Source organism: Carcharhinus amblyrhynchos, chromosome 3, assembly GCF_965287045.1.
Source record: "Carcharhinus amblyrhynchos chromosome 3, sCarAmb.v2.hapA, whole genome shotgun sequence".
Taxonomy (NCBI): Eukaryota; Metazoa; Chordata; class Chondrichthyes; order Carcharhiniformes; family Carcharhinidae; genus Carcharhinus; species Carcharhinus amblyrhynchos.
In genome coordinates this window covers 77525173-77546503 of record NC_137326.1, presented here as the reverse complement: position 1 = coordinate 77546503, position 21331 = coordinate 77525173, and the positions used below count along the sequence as shown (strand labels likewise).

Sequence of the window (21331 nt, the reverse complement as noted above, 5' to 3'; positions counted from 1 at the left end):
ATCCTGACTTGGAAAGTATCCCAGTTCCTGCACTGTGTCTGAGTCAAAATTCTGAAACTCCCTTCCCAATATACTGTTGTACTCAATGGTGTACTTCCTCCAATGGACTCACCACAAGCACCTTAAGGGCAACTGGGGATAAGCAATAAATGCTGGCCTGCCCAAAGATGCCTGTATCCTCTGAGTGTATAAAGAGGAAATGAGTCAATTTGAACAACGTCTTTTTCCATTTAATGGCTTCAAACTGAAGCTTGATGTTTGATTTGTTCCACTTCACAGGGCTATCGCCCTTCTCTCGGATGAAGTTTTGTTGGATCTAAATTCTACTTTGAAGTTCACTACTGTATGCGTGGCTCAGATAGAGATTATCACTTCCTTTCATCTTTTTCTCCTAACCTGGGTCTTTTCCACCGCTCCTCAGGAGACGACAGGCAAAGCTGAAAAAGGATCTTGCAGAGGCTGCTAAAGAACCGTTGAACATTGATCCGTGAGTTGCTTCTCTTGCAGTAAGTTTTTTAGTGCATGATACACTCGATCTCCTGCAATGTTCTCTCTAAACCGTGCATTGCGCAGCAATCGGAAACATTATGCACAGTTTAACAAACAGGTCCTGCACAGCAACACTCCCTTTAAGGTGTGCTTGTGCGTGATTGTGCAATCATTTAGCAATCCTGGTGTAGAGTGAGTTTCTGCTGCTCTGTGAATGGCAATTACACCTGTTCTTAGTGAAGTTGATATCTGACGTTTACTTTCCTTCTGCTTTCTGACTCTCAGTGATGATGATATTGAGGTGCTAGGTGAGGAAGGGCCTGATGCATCTGGAGAAACGTCACCAGTGCGAGCAATACACAGGACCCCCAGGTGAGAACTTGATCTCAGAGTTGTAGGAAGTTGCAAGGACTTGTAAAGAAATATAATTGTGTCTGATTATTTTCTTTAGCTCCACTGATTGCTCTGGGGCTGAATGTGCTGACCAATGTAGCATTGAGCCAGGAGGAAGTAGGGAGGGTCCCAGCTTCAAACTCTAACTTTGTTGCGGCAGCTAATTTCAGACCGGGTGATGGTTGATATTCTACACACCCAGAGTTTGGGACAGATGTTCCTGCTCCTGATGACTATTTGGTAATCCCTGCTGGAAAATTTATTTGTGTGAGGACACAGATGAAGGTGTTGGTGGCAGTAATCCACTGTCTAAATTCATGCATGTGGATTGGCCACGAAGTGGGGTCAACAAGCATGTCTTCAGGAGAGAAAATTAACCCAAACACCACATTCTTAAATTATTTTGCCTCTCTGGTGGTGGTGCTTCTATAATGTAACTACACACCAGTTTTTCCTATCACTGCCAACAGTGAGAGACCTGTACCCACCAGTGTTAGACTGTTGTGTACGTCTTCAAAAGAAAATTATGCTGAATTTACAGCTATGCTGCTGATAGTTTATCATGATTCCTGCAAATGGAGGGCAAATATTTGCTTCCTGAACATTACACTTCAGGCTCAATGTCGCTCTTTAAAAAAAACACATATTTTTGATGATATTAGAATTCTTCCAAACTCTGTCCCAGCATAATATGTGGGATCAAAAATTTTGAGGAATGGGCAAAGTCTAACAAACTTCATCTGTTTCTATAGATCAACCCCACCTGCTCAACTTCTTCAATCCATTCTCATGCCACAAACACATTTAATTATCCCACTTCAGTGTCCATTTCAACAGCCTTTTCTTGTAACTTACAGCAGCTGAATTCCCCTTTGAAGGCAGAGACTCCTGACTTCTTGCTCCTTTCTTTGCCATTTTAACAGTTTAGAACGGTTATGGCAAAGGAGGTAGTCACTTGGGGACCCTTGTGCCAAAACTGACTGTTTCATTCCAGGAAATGATTTGTCTCAATCAGTTTTATTAATTCTCTTCATGATCTTATAAAAGGCAATCTGAGTTTCCTCTTTTTCCCCCAAAAACCCAACTAACCAGACTTTTAACATTTTCTCAGAAATGAGGTTTCTGATGCTTAGAATTCAGACAAAAATTATGCATTAGAATTATTCAACAGTGACCATGGTTTCACTGAATGTACAGTCTTTTTGCTTAGGGGAACAAATTAGCCTGAAGGTATCACCAGTTTTGTGGGTCCGCCCTGCAGCATGAGATAACATTTATAAAGTTTCATGAATTGTGGAAAGCGTCAGTAGGCAAGGGGTGAGTCATTCACAACAGAGAGGTATTTTCTTCAGTCCTGGTCTGTGCTGAGGCAGCAGTTCTTAATAGCGATAGCATTCAGGATGCTGCTATGGTTCTCACTAGTCAGGATCAGGAGATGATGGAGAACCTCCAGTGCCTATGTCACTTTGCCTCCTCAGCATCTTTTATCACTATCAAGGACTGCTTCTGGATATACAAAATAGAAAAAAAATTGTAGCTAGCATGTACTTGAATTTTCAGTAGTACTGCAAGCAGGCAAGACTCCCCTACCATCACTGCAGTTTGGTAAAGTGGCCCCTCACAAGCAGCACTGTAACAGATGTAAAATGATAAACGGTGGTTTATGGTGAAGTTCCGCTTTAAATGTAATCCAGTTGTATGTTCATGGTGGGATGTAAGGAACACTGAAACACAGTGATGGACTGTATCACTCATTTAGCATTTTGAATATATGCAGAGGAAATAGTGATGGTATATGTTTCTGGAGAGCTGTCATGGTCTTTCAATGAGTACAGCAGTAGTGTAAATACGTGCTGACAAGTCAAAGCAAATTATAAAGGTAATGGCACATTGCATTTTGAGTCGAACCAAGACTAAGTACTCTGTTGGCTACACATGCCCTATAAGAAATGTATTGGAGTTGTCTCAATGCAGATCCTTGGAGGCATTAAGTCGACAAGTGCATTTTGGAGAGGTCATAAATTGGGATGGCAAATGGAAAGAAGACTTGAGTATAAAAGGGCAGTGTCTGACCTACCGTCCCACCCAGTTCCAGAGTGTGAAAGGACAGTATCTAACTCATTATCCTACTCGGTTCCAGAGTGTGAAAAGACTGTCTGACCCATTGTCCCACCCAGGTAATAAATATCATATGTTGTTTCAGCTGCTTTTGGCCATACATGACTGATGGCAGAACATGGCCTGTGTGGATGCCCCTGTATGGTTAATGAGTGAGGATACGAACAAGCTTGACTCTGAAGCCCCCATCCTATTTAGGAAATAGCTTTGAGGCACTCATGATCAGTCATGCATGTGAAGAAGTGCCACTTTGCTGAGTTTCTAGGGATGTGCAAGAAACATACCTCTGCCAGGGTGACAGTGCTTGGGGAGGATTGGAGTGGTAGAGTATGTCAGACCTTTAGGTGAATAAAGGAGGGGTTTCATTGCTGTATGTTAAGGGAGTACTTACCTGTGTGACTCTTTGTTTGGGTGCAGTGTCAAATGGGTGAAAAAGATTTCTGAACTCAGCCCTGGTTTCAGTTAATGGACGGAAGGTGAGTGGACGTTGATTGAACTGCACTGTCTCACACTGACGGTCATTTCTCCTCTGTTCTGTGTAGAAGGACTTCGCAGACGTCTGGTCTCTTGGATTCTATCAGTAGTATCTTTGGGTAGGTTAGGCACTTCCCCACATTTCTTTTTGACGTTATGTATTTAAAATGTGACTTGATCTAAAACTGGTTGTTAATCAGACATCATTTTTTCTTTCTTTCTTGATTACAATTATACATTTCCCTATCCATTCTAGTCTGTGCCATATGTTTCTGTATCATACTCTCTTCCTTGAAACTATTTCTACTAATGCAGTGAGCACTTTGCTCTAGATTTTCACCTATCTGCAGCAGTGAATCCAGATTGTTACAAGTCCAGCAGCACTGAGAATTGGAGAGAGCTTGCAGAAATTAAGTTTGTGAATATGCCAGTAAAGCATATTCAGTGGTACTCTGTCTCTTTAAAAAGAAAGCCTTCTTCTTCAAGCACTTCATCTGTTTTTTTTTTCAAATCAATTTTCATTCTTATGAATTTGCCATAGGCCACATCCCAAACATGAGTACAAAGCCTACCCCAGAACTGGCCATTTGCACCCTATCTTTTCATCTTTGGGTGCAGTGCTTTAGTCACCATTTGCTCTCCATTACCACAATGTATGTGGCCAATCTTCGTGTGTAACACTAAGCAATGAGCGACAACATATGACTTTGGCCTAGGCAGGAGTCATAGAATAGTGATCAGGAGAAGAAAATCATGCCGATTTTGATCCCCTCGCCACTCCAGCCTTAGATCAATTCTTGTCTCCAGTGATATCCAATTAAACCTGCATAACAATGGAATTGGGCTGTCCAATCTGGACAATCAACACTGGGCTACACATTGAGCCATCAGAGCTACTTGTATTTCAATATTCCTTCAATTGGTCTAACGTGTTCTAGATCAGTTATTGAATCTTGCTTCTCTACCCACTCTCCCCGCCTTGACTATTCGATCCGAGAACCCTTGAAAAATTACACACTTTGTTCCAAGTGCATGTTGATACCTGATTATTTAACAGATTCTGCAGGTGCTGAGTAAATGAGAGATTGTGTGTTTGCTATCTTTAGAAAACGTTCGCCAACATTGCACGGAACTGTGACTGATGCCCCCAGTGTCCGTACGGGACCATGCAATGAGATGCGACTCCCCACCACAGCACGTCACGTATTTGTGAGTATTCAAGCAAAAGGAGGCCAGATAAGTACATGGTGCAGAAAGGAATAGAAGGATTTCCCTACTAGGGAAAATTGCGTTAAATGATGTAGGATGGGCAGAGCCTCATGTGCAGAGACTAATTTGGTGAAAAGATCTGTTTCTGTGTTGTAATTTCAATGCATTTTGGCTCTTCAAGAGACACAAAAGGCCAAATTTTGCAAGTCCTCCCTTGGCTTCTCATTGGGTCTCATCTATTGGACTGAGTTCCCGATCACTGAATTAATACCATGGTGTCCATTTAGACTAGTTGTGAGTATTGTATGGGAATGCACAAGAATATAAAGATCTTTGCAATCCACTTGTATGTGAAATGTCTAGGAAATATACTGCACAATACCAACCTGAACAATTAAATTGACTCAGGTGGGTCAAACTAATGATGTATCCTTTTTTTAATTGAGCAAAAGTGTAAGAAAGCTGAGATAAAATACTGACTTGACAGAAAAGTTGATTGAAATATGACTAAAGAATTGCTTGTTTAAACTATTTTTTGTCACATCTATAAAGAATATCACAAAGTACTTTTCATTAACTACCTATGAAATGCATTGACTTCTAAGGACTAGAAGATGAGTGCATAATGTAGATTATTAGTTATTGTAACATTTTTATAATTTTAGTACATCCAGAGGGAGGCCGAATACTTTGAGAGTGTTTTGACAGTTCCACACAACATTGGAAGGAGCTGGCATCTCAAGTTTAATGTTCTTTTCTCATTCAATGGTTGCATTCTTAACTCTTGTTTTTTTTGACAGTTGGGCATGGCTATAGAGTAAATGAGTGGAAATTCTGATATAATTTGCATTGTGATTGTGACTGAAATTTGGAAGAAAGAAACAGTTAAAGATGGATCAATTTGTAACTGTTGTCTAACTAGGAAGACCTTACAATTTCATCTGTCATTGCATTCAGCTGTTAAATGATACATTGCTTCATCTAGGAGACCTTTGCATCTATTGATCACCTTTCGTGAAGGAGAAATTCCTGATATAAGTCCTAAATATGCTTTTCAGTGGTTTTATCATGTGTCTTATCAACTATCAAGATTCAGTTTGATGTAGTATTCCAAGTGCACATTTCTGCACAATTTGCAATCTTATCCAATCTCCTGGAAATGTTCTGTTGAGGCTGAAGAGCCTAAATTTTTGCAGCTTGAGTAAATGTGAAGGACCAGTCTTATGGCTGTTGGTTGCAACATCAGAGTCTGCCTATCTATGTTCACTGTGTCTTGGCTACAACTCTGGTGCAGTTTTTGACTACTATCTCGGTGAGTTGTAAGTAAATGTAAAGTTCAAGATAGTAAACGTGATTTATTGGCACAGAGGTCACTCCCATAACTTTGTTCTTGGAAACCATCCTGTTCAGGGTGGTTGTGATGGTACAAAGGTTCCTCCAGTATGTGATGCTGCTCTTCAGACCCGCGTTTTGGAGAAAGAATCTTAGGACTTTCCATGGAGGATCAAAAGAGAAAATGCTGGAAAACCTCAGCAGGTCTGGCAGCATCTGTAAGGAGAGAAAAGAGCTGATGTTTCAAGTCCAGATGACCTTTTGTCAAAGCTAAAAGGCATTGAAAGTGGGAGATATTTATACTGCTGGGTGAGGGAATGAAAGATGAGTCATAACCACAACAACAAGGGGAAAGGCTGCTAATGGCAGTTCATAGAGAGAGTAGAAGGTGTGAATGGCCAAACAGCAGAGAAGATGAAAACGGAGGGTAAGCTGTGACAGATGAAGATGTACGGGGATCGGTGGGAGAGGTAAAATTGACGAGAGGAGAAAGGGGGAGAAAAGGTAAGGATAGGAGGATCGAATAGAGGGAAGAGTTGGGGGGAATCAAAATAAAGAAAGACAATGAAGAAACAAAAGGCAAAGAACAATAAAAAAAATTAAATAAAATTAAAACAAAGGGGTCGAGGTGGGGTGGAGCTAATCATCTGAAGTTGTTGAGTTCGATGTTGAGACCGGAAGGTGTAATGTGCCTACCAGGAAGATGAGATGCTGTTCTTCCAGTTTGCGTTGAGCTTCTCTGGAGCATTGCAGTGGGCATGGTAGCAGGATCGTATTTGGGTGGCATGGTGGCACAGTGGTTAGCACTGCTGCCTCACAGCGCCAGGGACCCAGTTCAATTCCTGATTTAGATTCCTTACATCTGTGTGGGTTTCTGCCAGGTGCTCCAGTTTCTTCCCACTGTCCAAAGACGTGCTGATTAGGTGCATTGGCCATGCTAAATTCTCCATCCGCGTACCCAAACAAATGCCGAAGAGATTTTTACAGTAACTGCATTGCAATATTAATATAAGCCTACTAATGACTAATAAACTTTTACTTTAAATGGCAAACAACAGGTAGGTCTGGGCCCTGATTACCAAGCACCTTTAGCCTATGCGCAAAGTGTATATGTTTATAGACTGGGTGATGGCTTTGTTGAGCATCTTCAGTCTGTGTGCAATCCGGACCCTGAACTGTCCTATTGCTTGCCATTTTAACACACAATCCTGCTCCCATTCCCGTGATGAAGTTCTACTGCCCAAAACTGGTAAGGGTTTCCTGTCTAAGATGATCCCACAGTAATCAATGGTTTTTTCCAACTTTTGCCCTGGACTTTATTTAGGATGCTCATGATGGAGAGGTGAACGCCGTACAGTTCAGTCCAGGTTCCCGAGTGGTGGTGACAGGTGGGACAGACCGGAAAGTTAAACTCTGGGAAGTCTCATCAGGTATGTGAAAAAAATCTACACTCTAGCAAGTAATTGGACTTGAGCTGAACTTGATTCTAGTGTCGTTGGCCACTTTATTATCAGCATTATGGCCAATTCCAGTGTCTTTTTCAGGATTTGATTGGATACCTTTATGCCATCAACTCACATGTCACAAGCCTTGAGTCTCTAGCTGCTTTTTTTCCTACTCCTTGCTCTCCCTCCCTATGAACATTAGCTCTCAACATAATGCATTTCCACACATGCCAAGCGTCCTTTGAGTTTTGCCAAATGGAGAATCTAGACAGCATCAATAGGCATTCCACCTTGGGATATATCATAACTGAGCCTGATGCTGTCCTTGTTCAGTCTTCACACAAACATGCTTTCCAGGTAGTGATCAGGCACCTTGGCTATTGCGTTTCCCCTTCCCAGCATTCCAGGGGGTCTGAGATGCTTTGTCTCCACCAGTCCCACTGATGCCTGACTTCACAGCAGTAACTGAGGATAAACCTTGGGTCTTGCTCAATGTGTTGTTCATTGCCTCAGTGAGAGATGTGGATGTAATGTTTCAGTTTTTCCATATGCCAGTGGTGTCTTTTTGTAGTTATCTAAAATACCGAGGTCAGTGATGATTGGTAAAAGGTCTGATGTCACTTTATTAAATGCTCACATGCTTGCTCCCAGACATCCCGCACTAGTTGCGTTGTGATGGTAGCAGAGCTCCTGACAGTAACTGATGCTGCTGTTTCAATTGATGTTCTTTCAGAGATTTGGAATGTCTTTACAGTGGGCATCTCACAGAATGAAACACACAGGAGCTTTTTGTGGGATTTATCTCTGGTGCATGACTGCAAGTTTTCAAGCTGAGACCTCCATTCAGGGCAATGTGTATTGTGTTGCTCGAGATGTTGATATGAAATGCTGGTGATAATTAGTCCAGTCTGATTGCTACTTACATACCAATATTATGCTACTCAAGACTGATAGTTGAACACCGTTGATGACCCATTCAGGAATGCTTCATTCCAACTGATTTTTAATAGTTTTGCACTCTATTCCAATGAAGAAATGCCTGAAGCTGGCAGCCAATGTCAGTGGTTTGGAAGATTATTCTTAGGATTCCCACAGCACCACCTTATACTTTGGAGTTGCAGGTATAGCGTATATGGCCTACTTCCTGGAGATGTGTTTTAATTTTTAAGTCGCTTTCTCATTCTTCCCTTAAAAATATTAGCTCTTACTGAGGTGCAGAGTCCTTCGTCCTCAGTTTCTTTTGCTCAAGTGATCATACTTAACATGTGAGGCCAGTGGGTGAGTGAAGTGCATCTCCACCCTGTCCTGCCCTTACTCGATGATCACAACCAGCAGGTTAGAAGATTTTTAAGTCCCTAATGCAGGGCGTGGAGGACAATTGCAGCAACCCTACCACGTAAGGGATTATACAGAGACTATCTTTATGGAACACATCCTATATCTGGTCTGGGAATGTTCTGAAACTAGGTCTCTTCATTGGAAAGATTGTATTGCCAGCTGAGTGTGGGAATCATCCAGAAGTATTAAACTAAAGAAAAATAAGTGTCTTGCCAAGATTGTGTGGTTGTGACACTGAATACATTGAGACTGTGTTGTTCGTTTTGTACAGGAAAATGTGAATTGAAGGGCTCACTGACTGGCAGTAATGCTGGGATTACCAGCCTGGAATTTGACAGCATGGTAAGTCAGAGTTGATTCATTTTTCTCAGTTGTTGCCAAAGTTACAGTTAATTTACTTTTTACAAAATAACGTCTCTTCGGAAATTGATTTTGTAAGTGTCACCAACCTTCCAGTGCCTCAACTAATTGGCCATTCTTCATGTGTGAGCCAAGAGATTTTGCAGTCTATTTGCCATTGGTGGTGATAGAGTAGGGGTTTACCACTGAGCCTGATTCTGTCCCTGTCCATCATCTGTATTAGCTTTCACCAGATAGTGACCAGGGCCAAGAATCGGGGAGTACATGTTGGGGCAGTGTCGAGGGAGATCCGGTGTGTATCTAGTCAATAGCTTGTGGGACTTTGTGGAGAGAGCTTGCTCTGCACCAAACCAGTGTTGTTATAGTTGACCCAGGGATGTTTAAAGTCAAGTTTTTGCCCTCGTAGATGCAAACTCATTGTCCTGGGTCATTAAGGATAATTTAGTTTCAACTACTGCCTTGGCTGAATTTACAATATACATTGCTGATGAATTTATTGTGGTTAACGGTGCTAAGTACTAGCCATGGTATGCTCTGTTTTGATTATGTAGCTGTGTTTATTTGCACAGTATTAAGATAATGTTTTTTCTCAGGGTGCATACCTGCTAGCTGCCTCCAATGACTTTGCTAGCAGAATCTGGACTGTGGATGATTCCCGGCTACGGGTAAGTTGAAGTTGCACAAGCCTGCTTTCTGAATCTATTCGTGTTCTTCTGACCTCAAGATGTGCACCTTCCTTCGTATCCTCCCTGTGTTATAGTGCCTTGTGATGCTTTATTCTTGTTATGAATGGAAATGAATTGGGAAGTGATAAACATTTACCCAGTTTCTAAAAGAGACTAATGCTTAATGACCAGTATCTGTAGATAGTTTCACCAGCAGGTGGTCATAAACTTGGAATTTCTAATACCTCGTTACCGCTTCTATTCTAATGAAAAGACCCAAGATTTAATCTCCTAAAACTGAAGCCTCCCATATTTTGTTTCATTCTGGAGTTCTCCTCTGCATCCCTCCATGGCTTTGACGTCCTTAAGTAAGGCTGAATCAGTAATTATTCTAACCGTTTCCTGGCCAGTGATTCGTGTTTATGTGACATCACGCTTAATTGACAAGACTAGGTAAAGCTACCATTCAGAGGTCAATGATGATAGGTAAAAGGTCTGACTGCATGGGACATTACCCCACATTCTCGCTCCCAGGAAAGCCTGCAATTTCCATCCTGCTGGAGGTGTGCTGCGATGGTACAGGAGTTCCTGATAGTAATTGATGCTGCTGCTTTAGTCCGTTTGAGAGATTTGGAGCATGTCTGCAGTATGCATCTGACAAACCTACTCACCTCAGGAGTGTTTAGGGTTGTGGGGTTCATTTCCATTGCCTGACTGCAAACTGAAAACTGAGACCTCACATAATGAACCCTACGTACAAGAAGTTTTGCATCTAACCAAGCATGGTGTCCGGTGTGTACCTCAGTTTCTTTTGTATATATTTTAAGTAGCATGCACTTACTTCCTGTAATATTACCGATTTTACTGAGCAATATTTGATCCTTCTTTGGAGAGAGGCCATAGAATGATAATGATAGGCACGTGTGTAAAGGGAGTGGGGTTTCCACAGGAATGGGTGCACACAAAGGGAAACAGTGTCTCTGGATGAAGTGTTCAGTTCAGTGCAGTCCAGTTGCAAAACTGAGTCTTACAAACGCAAAATGATTCTCTCTCTTGTGTCAGACCTGGTGACTTTTTCAGTGCCTTTCCTGTTTTTATTTCAGATTTCCAGCATCCACAGTACTTTGTTTTTGTTAACTAGGTGCAGTGTTGAAGGATTTGAAAGTAAAAGAGAACTAGTTGTAGAGAGTAGTATGTGGAGCCCTGGTCTATCCCCTGTGGAGAGAAAATCTGTTGATATTTTAGGTTTGTGATCCTTAGTCAGAGCTGGAAAATTTAAAAGACTCAGAAATAAGTAGTTTGGACATGGCACAGAGGTTGGTGTGAAAGTGTTACAGGAAGTGGTTGGACAGCACACAAGATGTGTACTAAGTTGGAGGATATCCTGTTTTATAAGAATGAACATTATAACATTGAGAACATGTCTTCTGATAAAGCGTGTGTATGCGTCTTTCATGTTTATAGCTGAGTGCAGTAGGACTTTGTTTAAAACAATCTTGTTGCTCATTTGATATGAGAACCATTTAGAACCGTGGATCCTTACAGTGCAGGAGGAGGCCATTGAACCCAACAAGTCTGTACCGACTCAGCATCTTACCAGGCACACCCCCTACCCTATCCCCATCATCCCATACGTGGCTAATCCACCACATCTGTGCACACCTTTGGACTGTGACTTTTGACACTTGCAGGCACAGGGAGAACTTGCAAACGCTACACAGTAATTCAAGGCCAAAATTGAACCTGGCACAATGAGGCAGCAGTGCTAACCACTGTGCCACCATGCTGCCCTTTGCAGCACACCTGTCTTTTAACAGTGACCTCCAGCAGAATTACTGCTTCATGTGTCTCCTGACTCCCACTTACAGCCAGAGTAAATTGAGGATTTGTGCTATTCTCTCTCTGTCCTTGCCCAGGAAAGGATTAGTTTTGATATTTGGGGTTATTCCAGCTCCCAAATCAAGGAATCACATTAAACAGTACTGGTGCTTTTAGTTTTGCTTTAACCTGTTGTGGGGAAGTACCTGACTCGTACACAGCAAGCCCATTGGTGTTATGACTAAAACCAGGCTCTGCCGGAATCGCATGTTCAGTCACCCCCTATGTCCCATCACTCCTGAGAGTGGCTTTAAGCAAAACATTGGTCTTGAGTTTTGATTTTCAAGCAAAGCTTTACATTTCCTTGGAGGAAAAAAGGTTATGTTAAGAGTGGCACTTGCTCCTGTGAAGGACAACGTTTGGATTCAAGTCCCATTCCAGGGCTCGAGCACAAAAATCAAGACTGACACTCTGGTGCAGTACTGAGGAGTACTGCACTGCTGGAAGTGCCTTCTTTCAGAGGAGACATTCAACCGAGGTCCCATTTGCCTGCGTGGATGAATGCAAAGAATCCCATGGCACTATTGTGAAGAACAGCAGAAGACTTCTCCCTGGTCTGCTGGCCGCCAATTCTAATCTTTCGATCAACACCACCAGAACAGTTTGTCTGGTCATTATCACATCGCTGTTTGTGGGAGTTTGCTTACCAAAAGTTGGCTGCTGACTTTCCCACATTAAAAACTTTTGAGCTGTAGTCACTGTTGTAATCAGTTCTAAAGCATTGCTATGTATGGTGGTCATGGAAGAAGCTACATCAATGCAGGCTCTTTAATTGAGTAGAGCAGCGCATAAAACTGATTGCACTTTTTATACATTATAGTTTAACATTGACCTCTTGCTCCTTGTGCTTTCTCTTTCCATCACAGCACACGTTGACAGGACACAGTGGGAAGGTACTTTCTGCAAAATTCCTTTTGGACAATGCCCGAGTAGTGTCGGGTAGCCATGACCGAACTCTCAAGCTGTGGGACTTGAGCCGTAAGATCTGTAAGTTCTGTTAGGGTGATGTGAGGGTAAGTGGCAAGAAACAGTTTGCAATGCAAATCTTCTCCTCCTTATCCAGTGCAGTCACAGGCCAGGCTGTGATTTGTTTGGAAGCAGCTTAAAATAGTTCAGTCAGTAGCCGAGTGACCTAGTGACCACTAAAAAGTCACCACAACCACTAGAAAGTCGCACATTTCATTATCAAGGTAGCCACTTTCGGCAACTGGGACCACATGTGCGCTATGGATAGAGAAAACTAACAGCGGTCCCCATGTCCGATCATTATTCAGCTAGATTGTGCGTGTGTAAAAATGGGATGCAGGACATAATTAGGTAAGTGCTTTCCATGATTCACTGACTGTTTCCTGCATGTTGAGGAGACCACTGGACCTGGTGGAATGTTACTTCAGGAAGCTGTACAGATTTCAATGAAGGAGAAAGACAAATTAGAAAATGCTGGGAAGGGGATGGGGGGGAAGAAATGAAATGCCCAGCAACCCATCATTGCCCAAAGAGAGAAAACATTTCAAGAGGGGAAAAAACTCAACAACTCAAGAGATCAATTGTTAAACCTCTTGACTTTTGTGGATATCCAGCAATTTGTGTATCAAGTAGACAGCTCACCAATGCCTGGCAGATGTGTCGAGCAGCAGGTGGGGAGCCAGATCTAAGTAACAATGTGTAACACAATATTTTAAAGAAAACAGTGGGGAAGTGTTCCATTCCCCAACATCTTGATGTGTGCAAATATTAGCATGCAAGTCATATGGAAAAAACAAAATCAAGCTGTTAAGGAGTATTGTTGTGTCTTATTTCCATCTCTGTTCCAGGTATAAAGACTGTATTTGCTGGTTCGAGCTGCAATGACATTGTTTGCACTGAGCAATGTGTTATGAGTGGGCACTATGACAAGAAGATTCGGTTCTGGGACATCAGGTGAAATGTTTGTGATAGTCCTTTCTCCAGAATCATTTAATGTGCTTATGAAAATTTATCATGTTATTGATACAAATGCCAAAAGGCTAGGTATGGTAGACTGGACAATTTATATGACAGTTCAGTCTGAATAAGAGCTCACACTGAGATTTTTATCAAGTCCTTCAAGGAATAGATGAGAATGCATTTGAGTTTATTGCAAACTGCAGAAGCAGGACCAAAGGTTCAATCTTTGGACGTTGTTTTGAGGCTGCACAGAAAATTGTGCAGAATTTGGTGAACATGTGGAGCAAGCTGCCCATGAGATGGGATAGTGGGCACAGATAGGCTAGACAGTTTTATGCAGACTTAACTAAGAAACAAAGAGCAGCATAAGTAGGCAGTGCAGGCCATTGAATCACTTGTGCTATTCAGTATCATGGTTGAATTTGAGCATTAACTTAACTTCCCAGCCTTTTTCGATACACCTTGAATGCCTAAGTGACTAAAAATCATATCAATCTCAGGGCTGAAAATACCATGGGGTCAGACATCCACAACATTCTTTGGAGAGAATTCTGAGTAAGTGATTTCCCCTTGTCTCAGTCCTAACTGGCTGACTCTTATCCCAAGATGCTAGACTCTCCCATCAAAGAAAGAGCTTCTATCTGACAAGCTCCTTCAGAATTTTATACATTTCAATAAGATTATCCCTCGTTCTTCTAAGTGCCAGTGAATATGGGCTGATTTAGATAGCTGTTTAACAGAATGGCCAACTGGGAAGTATTCATTTTGGAATTGGAAGATTGCTAGATCTTTTTCAGTTCTGTACTTTCCAGTTATATCAACACATTATAACAGTCTAGACATTATTACAGATGTGAGATTTGTAGAACTATACTTTGAGACTAGATTTAAACTTGGGGTAAATGAAGGCAGTGATGTGACCTGTTCTGCAGTCTGCCTGACAAGCCTGAGTAACTTGATTGTTATAGATATAAAAGGAAGCCTTAGATTGTTTTATTGGAAAGAAAGTATGTAGTATTTATTCTTGGAGACAATGGCAACAGTCTCATGAGTTTGCAAGGAGAAGATTGATTCTCCTGAAGTCCCAGAGAGGCATTAAAGGTATCAGGTTGTAAACAGTTCTACTGTAAACTGTCTATTTCATTTAAGATGAAAAACAGTTGGGATCAAAGATATCTAATTAACATCACTACCTCACTACAAAGTTGTGTATTACATTGCCACAGGGAAGAGAGCAGAGAGAGCTGATTTTTTTTGAGATCATGTTACACGCTTCCCAACAAATCAATGACTATCCAACGAAGGTTCTGTGTGGTTAATAGAGAAAGTTGCTTGACCTCGCGCTATCACAGCTGGATGCAAGAGATAGAGATGGTCACTCATTGAAAAGTCACTTCCTACATCCTTCTGGCATGTTCGGGGCAAGAAGAATCATTGGAACAAACTTTGCTGCCAATGGTGGATTTGGGAAATTATTTAGAACCCAAGGAAAGTGTTTGGTGACAGTTACTCAAAGTTACTATTTGAGAAGCAGGAGTTCTGGAATCCAAGCTGGGATAATTTGTTTGCCAAAAGGACTATAATTCAGTGATGAGTATAATGTGTGAACAATGTAGAAGGCAGTGTTCTTCTCTGTAGTTTATAAATTACCAACAGAAAGTGTTCAGTTGTAGTGTTGTTAGTCATTTGTTACAGTAGAAGTTTTAAACCATAAATTTTGTGCCATACTTTCAGCTAATTACTGGAAGTTCAGATCTCCTTAAAAGCTGTCGGCCTCCATGGAGATTGTAACAATACCATTGTTGAATGACCAAAGAGTGAGACTTCAAGTTCTGTGAATAACCTGATGCTGGATCTCTACAGTCCCAGAATTATATTAATCTATGTGTATTATATTCCTTCTCTAGGACGGAGAGTATTGTACGTGAGGTGGAACTACAGGGCCGTATCACGGCACTCGATCTCAATCCAGAACGGACAGAGCTACTCACCTGCTCCAGAGACGATTTGTTAAAAATCATTGACCTACGCACAAATGTCACCAGACAGTCCTTCAGGTAATTGGGGTGGCCCGGGCTTCTTCAACCGTTTAGATGAGCACTTGAAATGCCATAACATACAAGGTTACAGACCATGTGCTGGGAAATGGGATTAGAATAGATAGATGCTTGATGGCTACCCCATACTGTAAAATTGTATGTCTGTTTATAACTGGCAGTCAGTGTCTATCTTTCTGTTTATACCAAAGAATTGCAATAAAGACTGTTTACATTTAGGAAGTACTGTTATGGTTCCACATGTCTATATCTGAGGATCATGTCCATATTTATTTTCTTATTTGCTTATGGGGTATGAGCAAGGCCAATATTTGTTGCCCATCCCCAATTGTCCTTGGGAAGATGATGGTGAACTGCCTTCTTGAACCTTGGCAGACCATGTGGTTTAGTTACACCAACAGTGTTCATAACGAGGGAGTTTCAGAATTTTGACCCGTTGGCAGCAAAGGAATGACAACATAATTCCAAGTCAGCGTATGTTTGGAAGGGAATTTGAAGCTGGTGGTGTTCCCATGCATTTGCTGCCCTTGTTCTAGGTGGTAGAGGTCACAGTTTTGGAAGTACTATCAAAGATATTTTGGCAAGTCATTATAGTACATCTTGTAGATGGTACACACTGCTCTTATTGGGTGCTCATTGTGGAGGGAATGAGCGGTTAAGGTATGTGAAAATGGAGTGTTGATCACTTCTGCTTTGTTATGGATGATGTTGAGCTTTCATGAGTATTGGAACTGCAATCATCCAGGCAAGTGGTGACTGTTCCATCACACTCCTGGCTTATCAATTGTAAATGATGGACGTGCTTTGGGAAACAGGAGGTGAGTCATTCGCCACAGAATTTCCAGCCTCAGACCTCTTCTAGCCACAGTATTTATATAGCTAGTAAGTTTCTGTTCAATGGTAACCCCCACAATATTGATGTTGGGGGATTCAGTGATGGGAATGACGCCAAATGTCAAGGGAAGGTGGTTAAATTTGAATTGAAGATGGTCATTGCTTGTCACTTGTGTAGTGTGTAAGTTACTTCCCAGCCCAAGTCTGTATGTTGTTCAGGTCACTGTATGTGGGCATGGACTTGTTCAGTAACTGAAGGAATGCAAATGGTACTGAACACTACAAGTATCAGCAAACTTCTCACTTTGTTGGAAATTGTTAACGAAGCAACAGGAGGTGATTGAGACAAGGATACTATCCTGAAGAACTCCTGCAACAAAATCACTGTATAGTATTGATATCCTACTCCAGCCTATGTGGTTGGTTGTCACCCTCTGGTCCGTTTTTTCATTCATGCACGTGATGTGGGCAAGTATTTATTGCCCATCCTTAATTGCCTTTGACAAGGATCTGGTGTGTTGCCTTCATGAACCGCTGCAGTCCGTTTGCTGAAGATACTCCTGCAGTGACATTTGTAGCAGTTTGATCCCACTGACTTATTAGGCCATTTCAGAGAACAATCAATTACATTACGGTGGGTTCGGAGTCATATATAGGTCAGACCAGTAAGAACACCAGATTATAAAAGCCAAGGTACTGCATTTGCTGGAATTCGAAACAAAAACAGAAAATGCTGGAAAATCTCAGCAAGTCTCTCAGCATCTATGGGGAGAGAATAGAGCCAACTTTTTGAGTCTAGATGACCCTTTGTCAGAGCTAAGAGCAAAGAGAATCAGCAGAGATTTATACTATTGGGGTGGGAGGGGAGAGGGTGTGGAACTGGACATAGCAAATGTAAATGAGGATATGGAAGGCTGAGAACGTGTTAGGAGTGTCCATTAAGTGATCAGAGTGCGTGAATAGCAAAACAGAGGTACAGATTCTTAAAGGACTGCCTGAGGAATGTGGCAGTTGCACTTAAGGGGGAAGGAGCATGTGGAAAGAAGGAGAGCTGGATGGCGAAGTGGAAAAATAGAAGTGAAAAGGAAGGATGATAAAATGGATGAATGAGATTAAATGGAATAAAATAAATGGAAATAGGGTGAAAGTGGAGGAGAGAGTTCATTCTCTGAAGTTGTTGAACTCAGTGGGCACTTCATGGCCTTCTGGACTGAACAGTCAGAAAATGAGGTGCTGTTCCTCCAGTTTGGGTTCACTAGAACATTGCAAAAGGCCCAGAATGGACATGGGGACAGGAGAGCAGGGTGAGGAATTGAAGTGGCAAGCAACAGGAAATACAGCAGATTTCCTTCCTGAAGGTCACCAGTGAACCACACAGAATAACAGAACCCCTCATTGCAGAAAGAGGCTGTCCTGCCCATCGAGTCTACACTAACTCTCAAAGAGAGCATCCCATCTATGCCCTTTTCCTTTGCCCTATACCTGTAACGCCACACATTTACCATAGCCAATCCACGTAACTTGCACACCTTTGAATTGTGGGAGGAAACCCACAGAGACATGGTGAGAACGTGCAAACTCCACACCGACAATCGCGCAAGACTGGAATTGAATCCAGTCCCCTGGCACTGTGAGACAGTAGCTAACTACCATGCCGCCCCAAATGGACTTTAATGACAATCCAGTGAGTTCATAGTCAGCATTTCTGAGCCTAACGTTTTATTGCCAATTTTTATTGAATTGGCTGAATTTAAATGCTGCAGCAGCTGTAGTGAAATTTGAATTGTGAATAATTTTGTCTCAGCTACTGGATTAGTAGTCCAGTAACACAAACACTTAATGTACTTCATCACATCAACCAATGTGGGTGATTGGTGCTGCCTTTGATAGTGTACAATTTCTTTTCACAGCGCACCTGGATTCAAGTGTGGGTCAGATTGGACAAGAGTAACATTCAGGTAATTGAGGTCTAATGTCTGTGTAAGGACAACATTAACGAGGGAGTATCTTTTAAATTCCTGTGTTTTGGAATTATGAGTGCACAGACTGGGTTAATGCTTTAATTCGGTGGCCCCCACCATTTACAAGTTAAAATCATCTTCACATTACATTAAATACTCTGTGTTTCTGATGATGAGAGCATTGAATGGCAGCACTTGGTTTCGTTGACCCATTTCTCAAAATGTGGGAAGTATCAATGATGCTTCATATCTTGCCTCCAACCCTTGCTGATTGCTGGTGGTAAAGCTAAACATGTCTCTCTGGCACCTTTTTGGGCCCTCCGAACAGTTTGAAGATTCGTGGTCAAATCCACAAGGGCAGGTAAAGTTAATCTTCTGTTTTTTTTTATTGTTGTTATAGATGATGCAAGGCTCCAACAGATCAGCCTCGTGAAATTTTTAGATGTGCCTATGTCTATTCTGGAAAGTTTTTGGCCAATCTGAGTTTCGTGCTAGTAATTAATGGATACTCAGAGTATATGACATTTACTCTATTAACATACTGAAAACCTATAACACCAGCTCATTATTTTCACCCACTGTAAAAATCTCACTTTCTTTTTTTATTTTCAGATGTGAACAATGCTGGCAAAAATTGCCTGGCCTTTAAGCAGATGGTTAAGTTGTCAACCATTTTGGCTTGAAACATATGAGCCAAACCTAAAAGCAGTAGATTTCCTTCCGTGAAGGGGATTAGTGAAGAGTATTTTGTTTAATTGGTTAATAGTCACTTTTACTGATGACCAGTTTCATATATATATTTTTCAGCCAAATTCAAATTCAGAAACTGATTTGAGGGGATTTAAACTCGCATTCACTTGATCAATATTCCAATAACAAAGCACTACATTACTGTATCTCTTGTCCTGGTAAGTCCTCTGGGGCTTCCATGAATTCAGCTCATCAGCAAATAAACAGCCATGTCACAGCTCCTCAGACTGCATGACTCAGTTTGAATGGTTTAAGAACATAAGAACATAAGAAATAGGAGCAGGAGTAGGCCATCTAGCCCTTCGAGCCTGCCCCGCCATTCAATAAGATCATGGCTGATCTGTCGTGGCTCAGTTCCACTTTCCTGCCCTCTCCCCATAACCCTTAATCCCCTCTCTTATCAAGAACCCATCAACCTGCTTCTTAAAAATATTTAGCGAGGCAGCCTCCACCACTTCAACGGGCAGAGAATTCCAGAGATTCACCACCCTTTGAGTGAAGAAGTTCCTCCTCAACTCCGTTCTAAACCGCCTCCCCTTTATCTTGAGGCTGTGCCCCCTAGTCCTACTGTCTTTTTTGAGCGGGAAGAGTCTCTCCACCTCTATCCTATCCATCCCATTCATCATCTTATACGTCTCAATGAGATCTCCCCTCATTCTTCTAAACTCTAACGAGTACAAGCCTAGTTTATTCAGCCTCTCCTCATAGCTCAATCCCCTCAACTCCGGTATCAGCCTAGTAAACCTCCTCTGCACTCCCTCCAGGGCCAAAATATCCTTGCGCAGGTGCGGCGCCCAAAACTGCACACAGTACTCCAGCTGCGGCCTCACCAATACCCTATACAGCTGCAGCAAGACCTCCCTACTTTTATATTCAATCCCCCTCGCTATGAAGGCCAGCATCCCATTCGCCTTCCTGACCACCTGCTGCACCTGCAAGCTGGGTTTTTGCGACTCATGCACAAGGACCCCGAGGTCCCTCTGCACCGTCGCCTGCTGCAGTTTTTCGCCACGTAAGTAATAGTCCTTCCTACCATTCTTCCTACCAAAGTGGACCACCTCACACTTGCCAACATTAAATTCCATTTGCCATTTCCTGGCCCATTCGCCCAGCCTATCTAGATCCTTCTGCAGACTCTCCACACCCTCCGCACAATTTGCCTTTCCCCCAATCTTGGTGTCATCAGCAAATTTTGACACCCTGCACTCGGTTCCCTCCTCCAGATCATCTATATAAATGGTAAATAGCTGAGGCCCCAGCACCGACCCCTGGGGCACCCCACTAGTCACCATCCGCCAATCCGAATAGCACCCATTGACCCCCACTCTCTGCCTCCTATTTGACAACCAATCCTCTATCCACGCTAACACCCTACCCCCAACTCCATGTCCCCTGACCTTCTGCAATAACCTCTTGTTTGAATCATTAACCATTGAATCAGTGTGGTATTGACTTCTAAAGTAATATGTGCAGCTTGTGTTCAAGGGGATCCAGCCGTGTGAAATTGCTCGACACCAATTCATGCTCTCTTTTCCAGTCCGGATGGGAAGTTTGTGGCTGCTGGCTCTTCGGATGGAACGCTTTATGTGTGGGGTGTTGAATCTGGGAAGATAGAAAGAACTCTGGGAAAGCACCACAGGTTTGTTAGACTGACTGCTGAGCATGTGCTTGTAATAGTTGCTTGTAATACTGTGATTGCCTCCTGCCCAAAGATATACTTGGTTGAGGGACCTTTTACTGCCTTCAAGCAATTGGGCTGTTACAAATTCAGCTGTTTAAAGTTTTTGTTCGGCACCATTTTAGTTGTGTTCCAATAGTCTTTCCTTACCACTGCCCCCAAGTGGTTTTGCTTCATGTATGAGCCTACAGTGCCAGTGTCTAAAATACTGTAAAGGGCATTACAACTGACCTTGCACCTGAGGTCCTCAGACAGGCACTGGCCGAAAAGAATTAGTAGACATTGATTCTGAAATGTCATCCTGACTAATAATGAAATCCTATCATCTCCTGTTCCAAGGCAGTATTTTCTGAGGATACTTCTGGAGTTAAACCAGCTAAGGTTGCATACTCTATTATCGCAGAATATTCGTGACAGGACTTGC

At 42.2% G+C, this 21331-nt stretch overlaps 1 protein-coding gene and 2 non-coding genes across 7 annotated transcripts in view; all 3 read left to right on the top strand.

Moving 5' to 3' along the window:
* Positions 1–21331, top strand: part of atg16l1 (ATG16 autophagy related 16-like 1 (S. cerevisiae)) — a 70957-nt gene that overhangs the window by 44937 nt on the left and 4689 nt on the right. For 4 of the 5 annotated variants that reach the window (XM_080185404.1, XM_080185402.1, XM_080185406.1 and 1 more), the window contains 12 exons: positions 422–487; positions 775–861; positions 3543–3593; positions 4581–4683; positions 7340–7445; positions 9070–9140; positions 9752–9823; positions 12568–12688; positions 13516–13621; positions 15535–15684; positions 18429–18476; positions 20767–20868. In XM_080185404.1, the coding sequence (XP_080041530.1) occupies positions 422–487; positions 775–861; positions 3543–3593; positions 4581–4683; positions 7340–7445; positions 9070–9140; positions 9752–9823; positions 12568–12688; positions 13516–13621; positions 15535–15684; positions 18429–18476; positions 20767–20868 (1083 nt within the window). The remainder of the gene's footprint in view (positions 1–421; positions 488–774; positions 862–3542; positions 3594–4580; positions 4684–7339; positions 7446–9069; positions 9141–9751; positions 9824–12567; positions 12689–13515; positions 13622–15534; positions 15685–18428; positions 18477–20766; positions 20869–21331) is intronic. The other variant, XM_080185403.1, reaches the window with a different exon arrangement.
* Positions 8048–8298, top strand: LOC145341641 (small Cajal body-specific RNA 6). Its single transcript, XR_013886407.1, has one exon.
* On the top strand, positions 10295–10559 carry LOC145341642 (small Cajal body-specific RNA 6). The gene has a single exon (XR_013886408.1).